Raw genomic sequence first — 21,592 nt, forward strand, 5'->3', positions numbered from 1 at the left:
ATTGCATCAAGCATACAATGTTGTATGGTAATGGCTTGATTGGTTATCCTAGGTTATATAGTAAATATACAAATCGGCTAGTACACAACACTCACATTTAAACTATAAAAAATAATATAAAAATTTTAATGTTTTGCAAAGTACTTTTAGCTCATTTTTTGAATTAAAAAAATTTCTTAGTTATAGTGATAAAAATATGACATTACTAAAAGTCTCAAATACTTTTACAAGTAACCAAAATTTTAAAAAACATGATGAGTATTGGGTTTTGCAATGTATGATAACTAGAACTACTATTGCATATAAAAAAAATATTAATAATAATAAAGTGTTGTGACTAAAGTTATATCTTTGTTGGAAATTAAATTGAGATCTTGTTTTTTTTTCTTCTTTTTTTTCCTAGTTTGTTTAACTATTAGAATGTAGATTTATTTGGCTTAATTAAAGTTGAAATATTATAATTTTTTACTCTTTCCTTTGTCAAAATATATGTTGATGATAAAGACTATGAAAATTTGGCCGTATTTTGTGGTGTCATGTTTATATGTTGATTTTTAGGATCGAATCCATGTTATTAACAAAATGTGTAAAAGATTTGCACTAATTTTAAAAGCTAGAAAAAGTTTTTACATTCATAATTAAGGTAAATAAATGTGATTTTGAAAATAAAATAAAATCCTATTAAAGAGAATAAAGTTGCATCTCCTTTGAATTTCTTAACATGAAGTAGCATATAATCATCCAATGATAAATCCTTAAAAATTCAAGAGGACGAAGAAACCATCCAATATTTTATTTAGATGGAAACAATTATATATTTACAACAAAATTTCAACTTATTATAAATGTATGTAGCTAGTAAAAGTTAGTCTAAAAATCCAAGTCGATTTATTTACTATACTTGAAAAATTAAGATGTAATAAAAAAATATTATAACATAGATTTTTAAGTCATCTATTAGAATTGAAGACAAAGTACAATGATAAAGGGTTCATTATTTCTTAGATTTTTTAAGTCAAGTCAATGAATTAAGACATTACAAGATCTAAGTGGAAGATGTTATACAAACAAGAGTAACTATCTATTATTTTTCTTTTTAGCTCTATTTAATTATTTTAATATACAGAAGAACCATAACAAATTCATCAGATGATTTTACTCTTCATTGTATGATCAACCACATGAAGTCTAGACTAAAGAAAGAAAATTAATGTAATTTATATTGGAATCAAGTCATCCACTATATCAAATCATCTCTAGAAGTTGTTTTATGCTAGCATAGCAATTGGCTAGAGTTGACTATGCGAAAAAGCACTTAGAATTTATATAAACCAAAAAAATTCCTTAGCCCATCTTTATTAATGATTCATCATCTAAAAAAATAATTTGTAATAAATAGAGATTTTTAATGTCCAACAAAATATTAAATGGTCTTTTTCATTAATCCTTAAAAAAAAATCTATACCTACAATGTACTTCAAGTTAACACATTCAATGTAGACAATGTTTATTTATTTATTTATTTATTTATATTTATTAGAAGATATTTTTTTATTGTATAAACTCTTTATAATTTTGAGAATTAACAAAGTGTATAAACATTTTAAAAAGAGAAATAATAAAAAAAGATATTATAATATTTCAAATTGAATTAACAAGTCAATCTATCAATATCTTAACAATGTATGAAAAAATAAAATATTTCATGACAATTATAATTTTTCAACATAAATCATGTTTTGATTATCACTTTTTGTTTTCTTTCAGATGTAGTGCTAGGTCTAATATCATAAATTGTTAGACCCAAAATGCACAATTTTTTTAGTGTAGAGACGGGCTCCATATGGTCACTTGTGCAACCAAGGGTGAAATCAACTAGTGAATGTGCTTTGGTTCTTCTTTACAATAGAATAAGTAGAAATGAAAGGGAAAAGAAAATTAATAAAATTAAAAGAAATGAATCAATTGAGACTAGCATGTCACATAGCAATGGTCTAGTCAACCATCATAGGTTATACTACAAATATGTGAACTAGCAAACATATAACACTCACATTTAAACTAAAAGAGATAATTATAAACTTTCTATATTTTGCAAAGTACTTTTGGTTCTTTTTTTAATTGGCCAAAACTTTTAGTTATAGTTACAAAAATATGACATTATTAGAAGTCTTAAATATTTTATGAGTGATTAGAATTTTAAAAGATGTGATAAGAAGACTTGAAAGTTTTTGCGAGTTTAAAGTTTTCAAAGGTATGGTGATTAGAACTAATATTGCATGTCAAAGAAACAAAGGAAAATAAAAGAAGAATAAGAAGAAATAACTAAGTGTAATGACTAAAGTCATACCTTAATTTGTTGGAAAATTAAAATTGAGATGTCGTCTTTGTCTTTCTCCAACTTTGTTTAAATATTAATAGATTAACTTAATAGTTGAAATATTATAATTCATTATTCATCCCTTAATCAAGATATCTTAAATTGTAAATAAAGTTAGATCCATTTTAAATTTTTTAACATGAAATGGTTTATACTTAAAAATTCAAAGGAAGAAAAAACAATCCAATATTTAGTTAGATAGAAATAATTATATATGATAAATTTTCAACTTATCATAATTTGAAAATAACTAAAAAATGCAATCATAGAAGTAGGTTTAAAAATAAATAATAAATAAAAAGTGCTTCCAATTCAATTTATTGACTTAGACTTAAGAAAGGAAAACCTCCTATACATAGATTTTTAAGTTATTTGTTACAAGACAAAGTACAATAGCAAAAGGTTCATTATTTCTTAACTTTTGAAGTCAAGTCAATGAATTGAAACATCACAATATACATGGATTTTTAAGTTACTTACTAAAAGACAAAGCACGGTAATAAAAGGTTCACTATTCTTATCTTTTGAAGTCAAGTCAATGAATGGAGACATCACAACATCAAGAAGAGTATGGACCAAAAAAAAAAACAATCCTTAAATAAAGATAACAAATATGCAATCTAGATTAGGGTGATTATCAAACAAAACAAGAAACTTGATATACATCAAAGTCATTTAAAGATAACAATTTGATAAAAAAAAAATACTGAAAGCGTAAATATTTTTAACATTGTTTTAAACAATAATTTTCAAAAATAGCTTTTTAAAACAAGGTCGAATTATTTTTAAGAACAAAATTTTATTTAGAAATTAACACATAGAAAACAATTTTCTTAGCTTATTGTTCATGAAACAGACATGCACAAATCTACCATCATAAACATTCTTCATGTTTTCAATTTTTTCTTGAAATATTCTACAAAAATGTTTTAAAGCATTTGTTCTAAAAAATAACTTATTTTCAAAACAAATTTTCACAAACCAATTTTAGTAAAAAAAATCACCAAATATAGTTTTTAAGGTAGAAATCAATTGTCCATTATAAAAAATAAAAAACCCATTTTCAATAAAAATTCTTTAAGAGATGTTATTTAAAGTAAGCACTTATAGAGAAACAAACCTAGCCAATTATCATACTTACTCATCATCCTCAAAATTGATTATCATCCTCAACTCTCTTTTAGTTGTAGAATTTATTGGTAAATGCACTAGAAGCTATATCATCCCCCAAATTAGCCAACTCATCAGCCACTTGTTGATGTGGTGAGATGTCTCTATTGTTGACAGATGCAACTCCTAACTGTTTTTTATTGCTAAAGGCAATAATTTCATCATCTTCTAAATCGTCATCCAAGTTGAATGCTTGAAAGCAACACAATCTTCAATTCCTATAATTTCCAACTCAATGGATAGGGTGCATCCATCCCTAAGAATCAAAGTTAAGAGATTTAGGCCCCACAAAGAACAAAAACTCAGGTTCAATAATAAGTTGTAATTATGTACGAATTCTTCCTCAAAATATTTATTCTGTGCAAATGTATCATCATCACTTTTGATATACTTTTGTGCATCCATCCATTGCCTTGTGTTGAGCCAATTTCTCCAAGCCTTGAAATATTTCTCCATTTTCCACTTTCTTTCTACGGACTTCCAAGTTCATGCAATAAAGATTGGGAAGTGATGTAATGACATTCTCTACCGGTTTTCCAGAAGAGAACTTCCACAAAAAGAAGGGGTTGACTTTTCATTTTCTAACCAAATTTGTCAGAAAACAAACAATATTTTCATAATCCTTCCATGGACATGACTTCTGCTCACACAGGATATTGTGGAATATGGTGAGGAGTGATAACTGCAAAATTTGGTCAAAAAAAATATGTACATATAAATGTTTGTTGAGTTCTAACCTGGTATGACATTGGAGAGAGCTCCAAATCTTCACAGATCTTCTGCAAAATGCATAGTGTCCTGGTTGAATTGTTCTTATAAAATTTAAGCAGCCAACATATATTTTGGATAACATGCTTATTTGCAAAAGCAGAAACCAAGGCAGGCACCTTAATATCAATTTTATCAAGCACAGCTGCCTGCTCATCACCCCAAGAATCATCAGTTCCATAATGAAGATCATTAGTATTGTGTTTGGCCTTCCTGACATCCATATGTGGCAGACTGCCTCCAAGGCTTCATGTCCCACGCACAGGTATTTTGGGCCCAATCTGTACGAATCCTCCTTGTTTCCTATCAGAAATAGAATTTTCTAAGCTTCTTTCTGTGACATGTTCAGATCTGCGGACTGTCCACAATTGGAGACCAATTTCATTCTGAATGACATCATGATCTCCATGCTCTTCTTCATTTTCATTCTTGTCACTCAATGTTTTCTTCTTTCTCCCCTTTCTTGATTTTCTAGAAACCTAATCACAAAAGAATTTACAAGAAATATATGTAGATCAGCATAACAAAAACATTCCCTACTTTGACAATCCACCGTCTTAGAGATATAGCATAATACATTATACTGATTTTAGATCAACTCAACAATGCCTTAAACTCAAATTACTGAGGATTTCTTGTCCATTAAGTGACTATATTTTTACCCTGGTCATCTACCTACCACAACCTCCTTTCTCCAAGCATGAGACCAGATAATTAGGGAATCTCAGGTGTGTGTGTCTCTCTCTGTCACGTTCTAAGTTAATGGCATGATCTCGTCTCCTCCCTCGTCCTTGAGCTATGTTGCTAAGGCAAAATATGAGCAGAATTGAAAGAATTTGGAAAGCAGATAACAAAGACAAGTTTTTGGAAGTTTTTCATCTGATGGTTTTATTGCTCAAGAATAAGGAAATTTATAATTTAACAGACTCAACAACTTAGAGATTAAACAGCAACAATTACCAAAAAATAGCTCACGTTACCCACTCTCTAGCCCACTACTGCTAGTTATTTGAACTAACAAATATCTTAAATAAATAAATTAAAATTGCTGCACATGACAGTGTCTATGTGTCAGAGAGAGAGAGAAAGAGTGAGAGAGAGAGATAGAGAGGAAAAGGGAGGCACCAGAACTGCTTCAAGCAATGGTTTCCAGTACTCTTTCAGTCTCTCCTACTCAACATAAAGGGATGATATTGTTTCTCCTATATGGGTGAGAACCCCAAATTTTCACCGACTTACCAGAGTCTAGCATAAGCCATTAAAACCTGATTCAGGGGGCTCTGCAAGATCTCATAAGAGGAGTTGAAGATTGTTTATCCTATCAACACTCCCCCACAAGGGTGAGCAGAGCTGGATCTGTTCCAGGTCTAGATAGGCTCAATTGCAAAGTATGGAAGGGGATGGAGGAACGGCAGCAGGTTCCATTAGAGATATAGAAGCAAAAAGCCCAACAAATACAGATGTTTAGTCGCTATGACTACAGTATAGGTAAAGGTATATGCATTGCCTGACAAGTTGACTTCATAAACCTAATTTTTTAATAAAAAATTACTGAAAGAAATCAATGATCATTTTACTTTAATATTGTTTACTTTGAGTTTATGAATGTATATACACATTTATACAGTCGTAAGTATTTATCCACTTTTATCGGCAAAGATCTCTTAGACATTTAATGGTGTTTCCAACTTCCATCTGCATGATTTCGGCTAGAATTCATAGGCATATTTTTTCCCCTTATAAACAATAATCTCAAATTAACAGATTCCCCACTCAAGATTAGCCCACAAAAGAAAATATAACTTACCCTTAATGTGCCATGAGCCTGAAGATTCTCCATAAGCTGTACACAACCATATATATCATTTCTACCAAATCTGCAAGATCACTGACCAGAATAATAAGATTAGTCAGGTCAAGATCCTTACACGAAATATTACTTTCTTTCAATGCATTCATAACCACAAAAATGTGGGGCAAGGTTGACTTGATTCATCATCATGATACCCTATATTGATTAAAATACTTTAAAATAGTTATCAAAATTTCCCATTTTTTTGTTTAATCAAGAATTTCAATGTAGTCATGATACTAGACAATTATTTGTCATTTGATTCTGGGTAATAAACTAAGATTGAGTCCATCATTTATTCTCATGGAACAACAGTTTCAAAAATCTCTCTCAGAGATAAAAATTGAATGGCAGATTCCCCAGCTTTCTGCTGCAATGAGATGTCCTGAATTGCTCAAGGGAATGAGCACAGATAAACTCAGGTTGTTACCTAGTAAGGCAATTGCAAAAAGGCTTCTCGTTGATGAAAGGAATCCCATTTCTAGTTCTGTTTGATCTGCCTATGCTATGGTCTAAATATGGAACTAACTAAATCAGAGGTTTAAGACAACTGAACCCATGAGAAGGGAAGAAAAACTACATATAAAGTTTGCTTACCATTTCAAAGTTTCCAATCAAGAACTGTGTTTTGGCCTGTAATTGAAGACTTTGACCTGATAGATACCCTGTCTGTTGTTAAATATCATCGGATGAAGCCTCAACAGGCATTGTGAGAAACACCCCAACCTCCACTCAATCTGCATATGAAGTACCTCAAGCAATTTGACTCTGTTGGAAATCAAACCTCTCTGTTTTACTGCAGCTTTCATGCTTGGGCACCAGAAAAACAGATTGCTCTGTTTTTAGTAGTAGCATATCCCATTTCATACTATGGGTAGTATGACAAAAATAAACCTCTCTATTATACCAAACCATATAATAGCAAAAATAATATGTTTAAAAAGCTCTAAATAGAAGATAACACGAGAAACTTAAAGCCACACTAACAATCAAATAGACAAACTTAATACATGATGAAGTTATTTATTGGATCACAAGCTTTTGCATTCAGACATGCAACTGTCTCACACTTAATACACTTGTTACTCAAAAGCATATATTATCTATTAATCCTTGAGGTGCAACCCAACTGAAGTTCTGCAATACAAAGATGAAATGATATAATATTCATCAATTTGAAATAATTTCTTTGTTGTTGAGTTACTCTTCTTGATTAGTAAAAAGATGGTTTTAGTATGCTGCATACAATTAGACTTTGAATGTTCGTATGATATTTGAAGACAACTAAAGCAAATTAACTTAAACATTAGTAAAAAAAAAAGTTATAAGTTGAAACAAGATATAAAAATATTGATAATCATAATTCTTCAACTATGATCCTCAACCCATAATATTAATATATATACAATGAATGTTAAATATGCATTGTTGTTATAATGAATATATTAAAATCTGCATTGATGTTATAATGAATATATTAAAATCTCCTAAGCTTGCTCATTTAAATGATTCTTCTATTTGCAAAATCTAAGGTTTCTTTGATATATTATGGAAGATCAATCAAATAAAAGAAGAGGGATTTGAACAATAGCATAATGTGTCTACTTTTCATTCTTAATTTTTGGCTTAGAAATATAAGGTAATGCATTTTACCCAGAAAACTAAAGAAATAATTTGAGAAGTCTTACCATTTAACTTTGGAGGCTCCTCCATAGTCTATTCATGTTTGTTGTTGTTGTCACATACAACCAATCTTTTATCTTGCTTAGGAGCTGGAATTGGGCATATCCCCTTGAACTATTTGAATAGTAAAGTGTCATAAACTCCCCAAAATCTGATAAATCCAAGAACAATACTTCCATTAAAACCATGTATTAGTTGCTTTATTATCGAATGTCCTCTTTGTTACTAGGACCAGTGAAGGATACTTCCCCACATTCAACTTCTGAACTCCCCAAAAAATCATAGTCTCTCTGAGATAAAAATCGACTAGCATGCGGACTCCCCAGCCTTCTACTGCAACGAGATGTCTTGAATGGCTAAAATGTTCTGAAATAAAGTAAGTCCAAGCTGGACCAATTTCCAGTCATCCTCTGTGAACGCTTCCCTGTGTGGCATAAGATTAGTCATAAAAACAAAGCATAAATTGAATGAGGAGAATGCATGAGTGTTCCCAAATACAAAGCCTCTTACACTTCTGATTGCTGCTCCTAAAACACATTTCTGCAAGCATGGTCAAGGTCTCAAACCAAGGTGTTGTTCTGTGTGTCCTGAGAAGTATGGAGCTTCTTTTCTCCTACTCTAAGAGAAGGGTTTTTGACGGTTATCTATTGTGGAATATCAGTGGATGAAGCCTCAATATTGAAAGAACAATTAACAAATAAAACCCATCCTAGACACTTCCTGCATACACATGTGGTGAAGTATATATAGAAAGAATCCTTACCAGCATTTAGCACCAAGTTGTGAATCTTCTTGGTAATGTTCCACTTGCAGATCAAAGTATGTCGACATGGTACACTGGATGAAATTAAAGTATTCGGGTGTCGTAGGATAAAATAATCAAACCACCACTTTTTGGCTCCCCATGAAAAAAGGAAAAAAAAAAAAAAAAACAACAAAGATGATCCCTTTTTTTTCCCCATAACCAAAACAATATAAAAATGAGAGAATTTTCATTACACTTCCCCAGTTGTTTCAAACACGAAACATAAGGTAATATATTTCAAATTCCTAGTTAAACTTTGGATTGATGGCAGAAGTCACTTTACTGCTATCTGCATTCTGATTCACAAAGAGAAATCAAAGCTCTGTTTTGAATTTTGTTTTATTCTGACCAGCTGTCTCTCCGTATTATAATAATTTCCATGCTTGGGCACCAGAAAAACAGAGTGTTCTGTTTCTGCTCTTAGTCTTACCATGTACTATTTCATACTATGGCTTTAGGTGCTAATGGTGTTTGAGCAAAAGAAAACGTTTTTTTTAAGTGAAGTATTTTCTAGCATTGCACCACAAAGGCCTTAATATCTTCCTCTAATATATTTGATTCTATGAAGGAAATGAAAAATTTAAAAACAAATTACTAAATCAATTATAGAGCACCAAAATACCAAGACTTACATATGATATAGTGAAAATAATATACTTGAAAAGGTTTTAACAGAGCATTACATAAGAAACTTAAGCCACACCGACTGTAAAATAAACAAACTTGATACATGTCAAAGTTATTTATAAGATGACAAGTGCAATAGACACAAATGCTCTTACATTTAGGCTGTCCCACACTGAGTAAACCCATTACTCACAAGCATGTATCACCTGCTCATCCTTGACATGCTACCCAATTGAAGTTCTGCATAATGCAAATGAAATAATACTCATCAATTTGAAAAAACTGTCTTCAATAGTTGCAAAGTTACTCTTCTTGATTAATATAAAGGAAAGTACTTAGTATGCTTCTTACAATTAAACTTTAAATATCCTTAAGGATAATTAAAGCCAATTAATTGAACTTCGGTAAAAGGCAAAATTGTATGCAAAAGCAAGATGGGAAAAAATAGTGATAATTATAATTTGTCAACTATGATTCTCAAGCCATAATATTAATCTATATACAATGAGAGCTAAAAATGTTGTCTTGTTATATCAAATATGTTAAAATATTCTAAGCTTCCTTAATAGTTAAATTTCACCTCTAATCAAACAAAATATGATATTTCTATTTGAAAAATCTTATTTTATCTCCATATATTGTGGAAGATAAGTTAACTAATAAAAGAGGGATTTGAGCAACAATATAAAGTGGCTACTAAGGTAATACATTTTATTCAAAAAAATTAAGGAGAGAATTTGAGAAGTCTTACCATGTAGCTTTAGAAACTCCTCCGTAGTCTATTTATATTTGTTGTTGTTGTCATGTGCAACCAGTCTTTTATCTTGTTCAGGGTCTGGAAATAGGAATATCTCCATGAACGGTTGAGTAATAAAGTGCCGCAAACTCCCCAAAATCCAATGATGAATCCAAGAACAATATTTCCATAAAACCATATATTATTTGTATCATCTTGAATATCCTTTTCATTAATAAGACTAGTGAAGGAGACTTCCTTAGTTTCATCTTCTTGACATTTTTTCAAAAGCGGTGGCCCACAAAGTCCTGGATTTCCGTCGTATGTGGAAGCATTAAAACTGTGCAATTGGGTGCCTGATGGAATTTTACCCGATAGGATGTTATCTGATAGGTCTAAAACACTTAGACCTGCTATTTGAGAAAGACTGACAGGGATTCCACCATGAAGCTGATTTTGTGATAGATCAAGAAAATCCAATGATTTCAATTGACCAATCATCAAAGGGATAGATCCAATCAAATTGTTTTTTGATAAGTTCAATGACAACAATTCTACCAAATCAGTTACTTCTATCGGAATTTCTCCATTTAACTTGTTATTCGAAAAATCAATGCTCTTTACAAGTCTAAGAGTTTTCTTATACTCTAGTTCTTTTCCTTTCCATTGAACCACTGTATTATCAATATAGGATATTGATGAATCAAAAACAAACAATCTTTCTTCATAAGCAATGACCAAACTCCCATTTTGACCCATGGCAGTTAAATTGTTGAGACATTTTGGTATAATTCCAGATAAATTGTTGCTTGAAAGGTCCAACATTTGAACCTTTTTCAATTGACAAAGATTTAAAGGTATGCTTCCATTAAATTCATTGGATCTTAGGTTGACAACGATCAAATCTGATAGGTTTCCTCCTATCCATGCGGGCATTTTTCCTGACAATTTATTTTTTCCCAAATCTATAAGACGCAAATCTCTGCAATTCTTTAAGGACAAAGGCAGTGCTCCAGTTAAACTATTATTACGTAAATGCAATGTTTGCATCTGATGTAACATGCCAATCGAATTTTTAATTGTCCCAGAAAAATTATTATTTGTCAAATTAAGAACAATTAAATATTTCCACTGCTCCCAACATTTGGGTAGTTCTCCTGATAGTTGATTATTTGAGAGATCAACATGGAGCAAACCCCAACTAGACTGATTAGTAGTCCCACACGATAAAGAAACTGAGCCTGAAAACATGTTCTTAGAGAGATCCAACCACTGACCATTGAAAACAGATTGTGGTATTGAACCTTTCAAGCAATTTGAACTCATATCCATTCCCAAAGAAGGAGTTGCTTCTAAATTGGGCAAAGTGCCTGAGATGTGATTGTTGGAAATGTTTAACCAAACTAAATTTGAAGTTAAATTCCAAAACCAATTGGGAATGACATCTGAAATTCCAGAAGCAGAGATATCAAGTTCTTGCAAACGTTTTTGAGTTTGAAGCCAATTAGGAAAACGCGGACCTAATTTGCAAGAGGCCAACTTTATTTCTTGGGCTTGAAACTGGGGAACTTGCTCAAGGCTTATGTTGACTGTTAGGTAGTTGAATGACAAGTCCAAATCCCACAGTTTGGAGAGACCAAAAAGGTGATTTGCCGACACAGTTCCTTGCAAGGAATTTGAACGAATGTTCAACCCTTGAAGTTGAGCTAGTTGTCCAATACTTTCAGGTAAAGTTCCATTTAGTTGATTGAATCCAAGATATAATTCTCTCAACTGTGAAAATCCAGAAAGATCGGGAAATGACCCTTTGAATTGATTTTCAGATAAATATAAACTCTCTAATGTGTTATTGGAGCAGGCCAGAAAATCTTTTTCCAGCAGTCCAGAGAGATTGTTCTGAGACAATAATAATATTTGTAAATTACATAAATCTCTCAAGGATTTCGGAATCTCACCTTCAAGTTGATTCGCAGAGAGATAAAGATGTGCCAGAGTAGTCATGTTTCCCAAAGCATCCGGAATTGATCCATTTAGATGATTAGAAGACAGGTCAAGATATGCAAGAGTAGTCATGTTTCCAAAAGCATCCGGAATTGAACCATGCAGCTGGTTCCAAGAAAGATCCAAATGAGCAAGGCTGATACTAAAGGACTTTGGAATCTCACCTTCAAGTTGATTCAAAGAGAGATCGAGATATGCCAGATTGGTCATGTTTCCAAGAGCATCTAGAATTGAACCATTTAGATCATTACCAAAGAGGTCAAGATGAACAAGGCTGCTACTAAAGTAGAACAACCATGGGTTTATTGAAGAAGTGAGACCATTCAAGGAGAGATCAAGCACAGCAAGAGAAGTAGAAGAATTAGTATGGGAAATGGATATTGTTGGAATAATCCAAGGAAGCTTAGTAAAGCTCAAGTATAACTCAGTTAGGGAAGAAGACATTTTATTAATTGCTTGTGGCCAATGGATTGCTTTACTAAGATCAACCCCACTCAAGTCAAGGTGTGTTAAGGAAGGAAGGTAAGAAAGCCACTCAAGGTTCTCACAGCTCATTTCAAAATTATCACTGAGATCAAGGGATTGCAAGTTGGAAAGATTTCCGAGTTGAGTGGGAAGAACTCCTGTAAAATAAGGAAAAGAGAGAATTATATGAGATATCTTATTCTGCTGAGATAAACTGATGAATTTTCACAAGGTATGTATATAATTACCTTCAAACAGGTTGAAGCTAAGGTTCAAATGCTTCAAGTGCTGCAACTCTGACAATGAAGGACCAAGCTGAGATATTCTACCTCCCAAAATTTGGAAATCACCCATTCCATCATGACCCGTTCCATGAAGATCAAGCATGATCACATGACCCGTCTGGTTGTCACACTCCACTCCTCTCCATTTGCAACAATCTGTTTCGCCTTCCCCATTACCCCATGAAGAAAGCGTTCCAAAATGATCAACAACACCTTGTTTGAAGTGAAGGAGAGCTTGTCTCTCCCTCTCCATGCACCCCACTTTAGCATCACCCAGCATGAAACTGGATCCCAACCCAGCTTTGAAACACAGCAAAAGCAGAAAAGAACCAAGAAAATGTTGAAAGAGACTTCCACCCATGTTCAACACAAAGCAAGGATACTGTGGAATAACAACGATTTGCAAGTTTTGGTTTTTGATTTCTGATCACACCAGGCATTGACTTATATACCCTTCCCAGCAACATGTTGCTTATTTTTTTATAGATATGATAACCTTTAATTATGATTAAAAATAAATAACTATTATTATTATTATTATTATTTTCAATCATCTTTAGACATCTTGCATGAAATTCTTATTATCAACATATCTTTCTTCTCAATATCTTTGATTAGTTTGGTACTTATTCTTACGAACCAATGAAATACTTATAATTTGATACATAATAAATTGTCCATCATTTTTTTTATAGATAAATGACTATAATAAATATACCTCTTTTCAATAATTCTGTAAGAGTTAAATCCTTATAAATTGGTTTTATATCTTGACTCATTTCTCTCTTTTAAATAGCAGATATAGAAATTTCTCTTAGATTTATCAGTCTAAGTAGGAGACAATATACCTTAACATTGTTGATAATTTTTTTATTTAAAGAATCATCTCATTTCAATTGAAAAAATATATATATTTTTAAGAATAAATCAAGTTTTGCTTTCTTGTGATTCTTGAATTGTTTTTTCATTGTAGGTTTTTGCATGTTTGAGTCTAATCATGCACAATCTTCTTCAATATCTTTTTAGTGGTTTGAGAGAACTAATTCAAGATTTCCTTGGTTTTGTACATCTTATCCAATATCTACTTGTCCTACAAATTCTTTTTCTTCTTGATTTTTATTCTTTAATTTGAACTTTTTTTTTCATTCCATGATATAAAAAGATTCCCCTTTTGCCTTCTATTGCTCTATTTTTATTATAATTTTTATTTCCTTAAAATTTAAAAGAAGTAATTTGATTGGTATAACCCAAGGTTTCATTTTATATGTATTATAAGTAGCACAAATTCTAGGAAGAACCTAGGTTCTAGATTCGATATGGAACGATTTAGTATTTCATTATTTATCCCTATCTAATAAAAAATAAAAATAAAAGACCATTTTGATTGGATAATTTGATTTCTTGATCTTGTGTGAGATAAAAAAGACATTTCTTATCAATTATTTGATAATTATTTGACCTAGTCTTGGTATTTTTATTATTGTTGATGTTGATATTGATATTGATCTAGACCTCAATATCGACCTTCTTTCTAAAGCAAAAATGGAGAATTTTCCAATCAAAATATTTTCTATCCAGGTTTTTCTTTGTATGCTCTATATACATAATATCATCTTCCTAGGTAATTATTGATAGGGATACCTCCCAACATATAAAAAAAATTTGTGTTTGTGTGTTGTAATTATAAGAAATATTGTGGTTATTATTTACTTGTAATGACGATCCGTAAATATACAAGTAATTCTTATCTTCATAATTAATATATTTATATTATAAAAGGTCATATTTATTATTATTATTATTATTATTATAGAGTGGTGGTTGAGTGGGAATATGAAAAATAAAGGATTATTAGTCAAGTCATCCTCTATATTGGATCCAGTCATCCTCTGTATTGGATCCATCTAGAAAGGTTGCTTTAACTAGCATAAATATGGGCATTTGGGGCCAAAAATTTAATGAAACAACTATTAGAATCTAGCCATCCTCCATATTGGATCCATCTAGAGAAGTTAATTTTAGCTAGCATAAATATAGGCTCCAAAAAAATTAATGTTATATATATTGGAGTCAAGTCATCTACTATATTGGACCCATCTAGAGAAGTTGCTTTTAGCTATCATAAATATGGGTTGGAGACCAATGATCCAATTTGTCCAAAATCACTTTGAATTTATATATAAGAAGAAAATTCCTTTTCTACCCTTGTCAATAATTCATCATTCAAAAAATAATTTGAATTTTGTAATAAATAAAGATTTTTTTTCCCATCTAGGAAAATGTTGAATGGTTTTTCTCTTTAATCAATAAGAAATCCAACTTAAGATGCCTACAATTTGCTTCATGTTAATAAATTCAAAGTAGACATATATATTTATTTATTTTAATAAAAAATTATTTATTAGAAGATACACTTATTTGTTTTTTGAGGGTATAAATTTTTTTTTATAATTTTCAAGGGTAGCAACAATCTCTTTTATAATTTATTATTAACATTTTTGAATCATTAATTAAGACATCTTGATAAAAGAAACAACAAAAATAAAGTACTATAATATTTCAACTTTAATTAACAAGTCAATCTATCAATATCTAAACAAACTAGGAGAAAAAAATAATAAAAAATTCTCTATTGATTTTAATTTTCTAGTAAGCACTAAATTTTGATTATCACTTTTTATTTTCTTTCACATAAGATGCTACTTCCAATTATCTTAATTTGTCAAATATGACTGCACGTTAACTTTTGAGTCTAAAATCCATATGGCTAGTTGTACAACAAAGAGAAAAATCATCTAATGAATATGTTTTGGTTCTTTTTTTACATTAAAATGAGTTTAACCAAAAGGGATAAAAATTAAAAAAAAACAAAAAACAAAAAACAAAAACAAAAACAAAACAAAGATGAATTGATTGCGACATGCATACATGTTGTATGGTAATGAAATAATTTACCATCCTATGTTATATAGTAAATATATGGACCGACAAATACATAACACTCATATTTAAACTACAAAAAGTAATAACTAACTTTTGATGTTTTGCAAAGTATTTTTTGAGTTCATTTTTTGAATCAGTCAAAGTTCTTAGTTATAATGATAAGAATATGACATTGCTAGAAATCTTGAATACTTTATGAGTAACCAAAATATTAAAAGATATGATGAGTAGACTTGAAAATTTTTTGAGTATCGGGTCTTGCAAGGCATAATGACTAGAACTACCATTAATTACATGTAAAAAAAACCTAAAGAAATAATAATAATAATAATAATAATAAGGTGTAGTGACTAAAGTTATATCTTTGTTGGAAAATTAAAATTGAGATATAGTTTTTTTTTTCTCTCCTAATTTGTTTAAATATCAACACTTAGATTAATTTGACTTAATTTAAGTTGAAAATTTCTAATTCTTTACTCATTCCTACATCAAGATATCTTAACTTGTAAATAAAAGTATTGATGATAAAGATAAAAATTTGGTTGTGTTACGTGGTGTCATGTTTATATGATGATATTATTTAAGGAACATAGAGTCATTATTTTTAGAAGAATGTAATCAATGTTATTAACCAAATACAAAAGATATCGGTACTAATTTAAAAAGCTAGAAAGAGTTTCCATATTCATAAAGTAAATAAATACAGTTTTTAAAATAAAATACAATTCAATTAAACAGAATAAAGTTGCATCCCCTTTTAAAAAAAACCCATCTACAATAATAGAAGTCTTTCAAGATTTTGATACTCATCAACTTTCCAAGTCTTTTTAATAATTACCTATTCACAATAAGTTCTATCAACATAACTTGGACTATGTCTAAGCAACTTAATTGATGTTTAGTGTTTATTTTGTATTTTCATAATGTCAAGGCTAATAATGTTGATCATCATTATGTATTTTATTAATTTTTCATTTGTACCAATGGTATTATTATAATTAATTTTGTATTTGTACCTTTGATATTATTATTATTATTATATTGGACTCATCTAGATAGGTTGCTTTTAGCTAACATAAATATGGGGTCCAAAAAAAAAATTAATGTAATGTTTATTGGAATCAAATTATCTACTATATTGGACTTAGTCATCTACTATATTGGACCTAGTCATCTACTCTATTAGACCTATTATTGTTATTATTATTATTATCCACTAGCTAACATAAATATGGGCTCCAAAAAAAGTTTAATGTAATATCTATTAGAGTCAAGCCATCCACAAAAATTTAATGTAATGACTATTAGAGTCAAAGTCATCATCCAATATATTGGACTCATCTAGATAGGTTGCTTTTAGTAAAAAAATTTGATGTAATGTTCATTAGAGACAAGTCATCCACTATATTGGGCCTAGTCATCCACTATATTTGACCTATTATTAAAAAAATTAATGTAATGTCTATCGGAGACAAGCCATCCACTATCCATTATTATTATTATTATTATTATTATTATTATTATTATTATATTGGACTCATCTAGATAGAGGGTTACTTTTAGCTAACATGAATATGGTCTCCAAAAAAATTTATTGTAATGTCTATTAGAGTCAAGTCATCCACAAAAATTTAATGTAATGACTATTAGAGTAAAAGTCATCATCCACTATATTGGGCCTAGTCATCAACTATATTTGACCTATCATTAAAAAATTTAATATAATGTCTATTGGAGACAAGTCATCCACTATCCATAATTATTATTATTATTATTATTGTTATATTGGACTTATCTAGAGAGAGATAGGTTACTTTTAGCTAACATAAATATGGTCTCCAAAAAAATTTAATGTATTGTTCATTAGAGACAAGTTATCCACTATATTGGGCCTAATCATCCACTATATTTGACCTATTATTAAAAAATTTAATGTAATGTATATTGGAGACAAGCCATCCACTATCTATTATTATTATTATTATTATTATTATTATTATTATTATAATATTGAACTCATCTAGATAGAGATAGGTTACTTTTAGCTAACATAAATATGGTCTTCAAAAAAATTTAATGTAATGTCTATTGAAGTCAAGTCATCCACTCTATTCAACCCATCTAGAGAGGTTGCCATTAGTTAGCATAAATATGGGCTGGATTCCATTGATCCAATTCGTCCAAAATCACTTTGAATTTGTATATACCAAGAAAATTCTTTACCTATCCTTATCAATGATTCATCATTCAAAAAATAATTTGAATTTTGTAATAAATAAAGATTTTTTTTTCTCATCTAGCTAAATGTTGAATGGTCTTTTTTCTTTAATCAATAAAAAATCTTAATTTATGATGCCTACAATGTACTTCATGTTAATAAATTCAAAGTGGACATACATGTATTTTATTTTAATAAAAATTTATTTTTTACATTTGTTTACTTTTTGAGTGTATAAACTTTTTTTATAATTTTTAAGAGTAGCAACAATCTCTTTTATAATTTATTATTAACATTTTTGAATCATTAATTAAGACATCTTGATAAAAGAAATAACAAAAATAAAGTATTATAATATTTCAATTTTAATTAACAAATAAATCTATCAACATCTAAACAAACTAGGAGAAAAAAATAAAAGATTCTCTATTGATTTTAATTTTTAATAAGCATGAAATTTTTATTATTACTTTTTATTTTCTTTCACATAAGATGTTAGTCCTGATTATCTTATTTTGTCAAATGCAATACACAATTTTAATTTTTCAAGTCTAAAATCCGTATGGCTAGTTGCACAACAAGGAGGAAAGTTATCTAATGGATATGTATTGGTTCTTTTTTACATTAAAATGACTTTAACCAAAATGATAAGAATTTTAAAATACTATAAGAATGTTGAATTGATTGCAACAAGCATACATGCTATATGGTAATGACTCGATTGGTCATCCTAGGTTATATAGTAAGTATGTGGACCGACAAATACATAACACTCAATTTAGTGATGTTTAAATTAGATGTAAGAAGAATCTGACATTGCTAAAAGTCTTGAGTACTTTACAAGTAACCAAAATTTTAAAAGATATGATGAGTAGACCATAAAATTTTGTGAGCATAGGGTCTTACAAGGCATAATGACTAGAATTACCAATGCATGTGAAAAAAATAAAGAAAAAAATAATAGTAAGGTGTAATGACTAAAGTTATATCTTTGTTGCAAAATTAAAATTGAGTTATAGTTTCCTTTTTCTCTACTACTTCATTTAAATTTTAGCACGTAGATTAACTTAGCTTAATTAGAGCTGAAATATTATAATTCATTATTCATTCTTTTATCAAGATATCTTAACTTGTAAATAAAAATGTTGATGATAAAGATGAAAATTTGGTCATGTCTATATCCTGAAATTATTTAAGGAACATAGAACCATTATTTTTAGAAGAATATAATCAATGTTATTAACCATATACAAAAAAGATTGGTACTAATTTAAAAAAGCTAGAAAGAGTTTCTATATTCATAAAGTAAATAAATATAGTTTTTAAAATAAAATAAAATGTTATTAAAGAGAAAACAATTGCATCCCATCATGAACCCTTAAAAATTCAAGAGGACTAAGAAACCATCTAATATTTATTTAGATAGAAATGATTATTTACTACAAAATTTCAACTTATCATAAAATGTAAATAGCTTATAAAAATTTGTAAAAGTTAATTTAAAAAATCACAATCAATTTATTGACTTGAAAAATTAAGATGTAATAATAATAATAATTAAAGCCCTATAACATAGATTTTTAAGTCATCTACTAGAGGATAAAGTACAATAATGAAGGATTCATTATTTCTCAAAAAATTTAAGTCAAGTCAATAAATTAAGATCTTATAAGATCTAAGTGGAAGATTGATTACTATTCAAAAAGAGCATATTTTAGATAAAAAATTATCATGCATTTAACATTTTTTGAGTAGTAATAATATTGAAAATAACTAATTAATATGTTGTTTCTCTTACAAAAGTTACTAACAATTTTTTTAAGGTTTGGAGTCATTTCAAGGTGTGATTTTTTATTAATTGGGTAACAAATAAATGAATCAACTTGAAGAAGATAATGTTGATGATGATCCAAATGCATAATGGAAAAGAGTGACTTATTGAAATATAGAAATTTTGAAAGGTGAATGAAGCTTAAATTTCTAAAATGTGAGATTTGAGAGTATTTCTCATCCATGTTCCCAGCAATGCAAATTGATTTGAATCAAGATTTGAATTTATTAGAGGTAACTAACTTGGAATTAAAGGAAGAAGTTTAAAGAAACATCAAAGAAGAGCTAAAAAACCAAACTTGGCAATTTTGCATGTTTATACGAAATTTGGTACAACCGTGTGAATTAGGCCAAAGGAGAAAAATGTTAGGATTAAAAACATCCTAATCCTATTTTTCAAAAGTGATAATAAACCAATGCGAAAAACAAAGTACAAAAAAACACACGAGATTTATAGTAGTTCACTCTCAATGTGAGAGTTACGTCAACTTGTAACCATTATAGATTTTCACTATGATGAAAAGAGAGTACAAGAGAATTCCAAAATGCCTCACCCTTTAGGTTTTTCTCTTTGCGTTTTTTTCTCTCTTAATACCCCAAAAAAACAAAACTCTTTCTCAAAGTTGGCTACCCTAAATATAATATAAATAAGGTAACCAAATCACATGTGTAAAATATCCAAAATACCCCAACATAAAATATCCTTATTATTAGGATAATAATTAGGCTCCACACATTTTAACAATCTCTCACTTGGAGACTAATCCATCATCACTTGTCTCCACCTGTAGCAGCTACAACTTCTTAATCTTCAGTTGAAAAGTCCAATTGAAGTTGCGTACAACTCCAATTTCTCAATTGTTGTAGTCTTTGTCAACATATCAACTAAATTCCAATTCCTCTAAATCTTCTCGAGCTTTAAAACACCATCTTTAAAAAGCTAATCTTATGAAGTGATATCGAACCTATATGTGCTTTGTCTTAACATGATAAACAACATTCTTTGTAAGATGAATGGCACTTCGACTGTCACAATGTAACATACTTTGCTCATACTTGTGACCTAATTTTTCCAAAAAAAAACTACAACCACATCATCTTTTTGGTAGCCTCTGTCACTGCAACATAATAAAATGCAACTATCTTCCGCAACTTTGAACCCAACTGATTGTAGTACCATCTAGAGTATAAGCATATCCTGCATATGCATATTGTTGCACAAATTTCTTAAGGTAGCTAGGAGATTGATTATGCTTGAAGGTACAAAATGATGGACAATAGAGAAAGAAAATGTCTAGAAGCAAGGAGAACAAAATGTGAGATGATAGTGAGAGGCAAGAACCAAAAAAAAAAACAAAAATAGAAAAGAAAAGAAAAAATGAAGCAGCAATCAATGCACTCATGAGAACCTATAAACAGAAACCATATATGAGTACCAAAGATGATTAGGTTTGGACCAATAAAGAGCAAACATTGAGTTAATGGAATGAGAGGATTTTTTGGTCTAAAATGAACTGATAAGTAGGTTTGAGAGAATGAAAAGTTGAAAATTTTGCAATCAACCTACTGTAGTGAACAACCATTGGGTTGCATTTAGTCAAAAACTTGTCAACTTGGATTAAGTCTTGAATATTATTTTGTTCATCACCAAAGTATAGTGGTGCTTTCCCATAAAAACCTGAACTTGACACATGTAGGCAGATGTGCTACAAGTGTACTACCATAGAGATGGAAGTGTGTGACAAAAATTATTGCATGTAAGCAAACTTAGTTTGCAAAATCATATAAAATTTGTAAAGACATAGTTAACTTTTTCATAGTGACAACAAT

The 21,592-nt window shown here is 29.7% G+C and overlaps 1 protein-coding gene across 5 annotated transcripts; it reads right to left on the minus strand.

Moving 5' to 3' along the window:
• Positions 1-3,853: 3,853 nt before the first annotated feature.
• LOC100262023 (receptor-like protein EIX2) lies at positions 3,854-13,170 on the minus strand. Of its 5 annotated transcripts, none has more exons than XR_009464470.1 (8): positions 12,736-13,170; positions 10,037-12,645; positions 9,441-9,525; positions 8,364-8,497; positions 7,859-8,277; positions 6,768-6,980; positions 6,126-6,206; positions 3,854-4,797 (listed from the first exon to the last, which is right to left on the minus strand). XR_009464470.1 is itself a non-coding variant. In XM_010664323.2 (3 exons), exons 1-3 carry the CDS (start codon positions 13,130-13,132, stop codon positions 9,488-9,490), a joined length of 1,104 nt encoding a protein of 367 aa, XP_010662625.1. In that variant the 5' UTR covers positions 13,133-13,170; the 3' UTR covers positions 8,616-9,487. The 5 variants fall into 5 exon arrangements, 3 of the variants coding, with proteins under 3 accessions (XP_010662625.1, XP_010662623.1, XP_019081411.1); XR_009464471.1 differs by having other exon boundaries at positions 3,855-4,797; positions 11,977-12,645; XM_010664323.2 differs by lacking the exons at positions 3,854-4,797; positions 6,126-6,206; positions 6,768-6,980; positions 7,859-8,277; positions 8,364-8,497 and having other exon boundaries at positions 8,616-9,525; positions 11,977-12,645.
• Positions 13,171-21,592: the final 8,422 nt, after the last annotated feature.

The sequence above is a fragment of the Vitis vinifera genome, chromosome 16 (genome assembly GCF_030704535.1).
Source record: "Vitis vinifera cultivar Pinot Noir 40024 chromosome 16, ASM3070453v1".
NCBI classification, from domain to species: Eukaryota; Viridiplantae; Streptophyta; class Magnoliopsida; order Vitales; family Vitaceae; genus Vitis; species Vitis vinifera.

What these genes read in the sequence shown, in the direction of transcription:
- LOC100262023 (XM_010664321.2), bottom strand. Translation starts at nt 13,132, where the DNA reads ATGGGTGGAAGTCTCTTTCAACATTTTCTTGGTTCTTTTCTGCTTTTG. An exon ending in TAGCTTCAACCTGTTTGAAG is followed by an intron (nt 12,646 to 12,735) that starts GTAATTATATAC and finishes CTTATTTTACAG; the next exon opens with GAGTTCTTCCCACTCAACTC.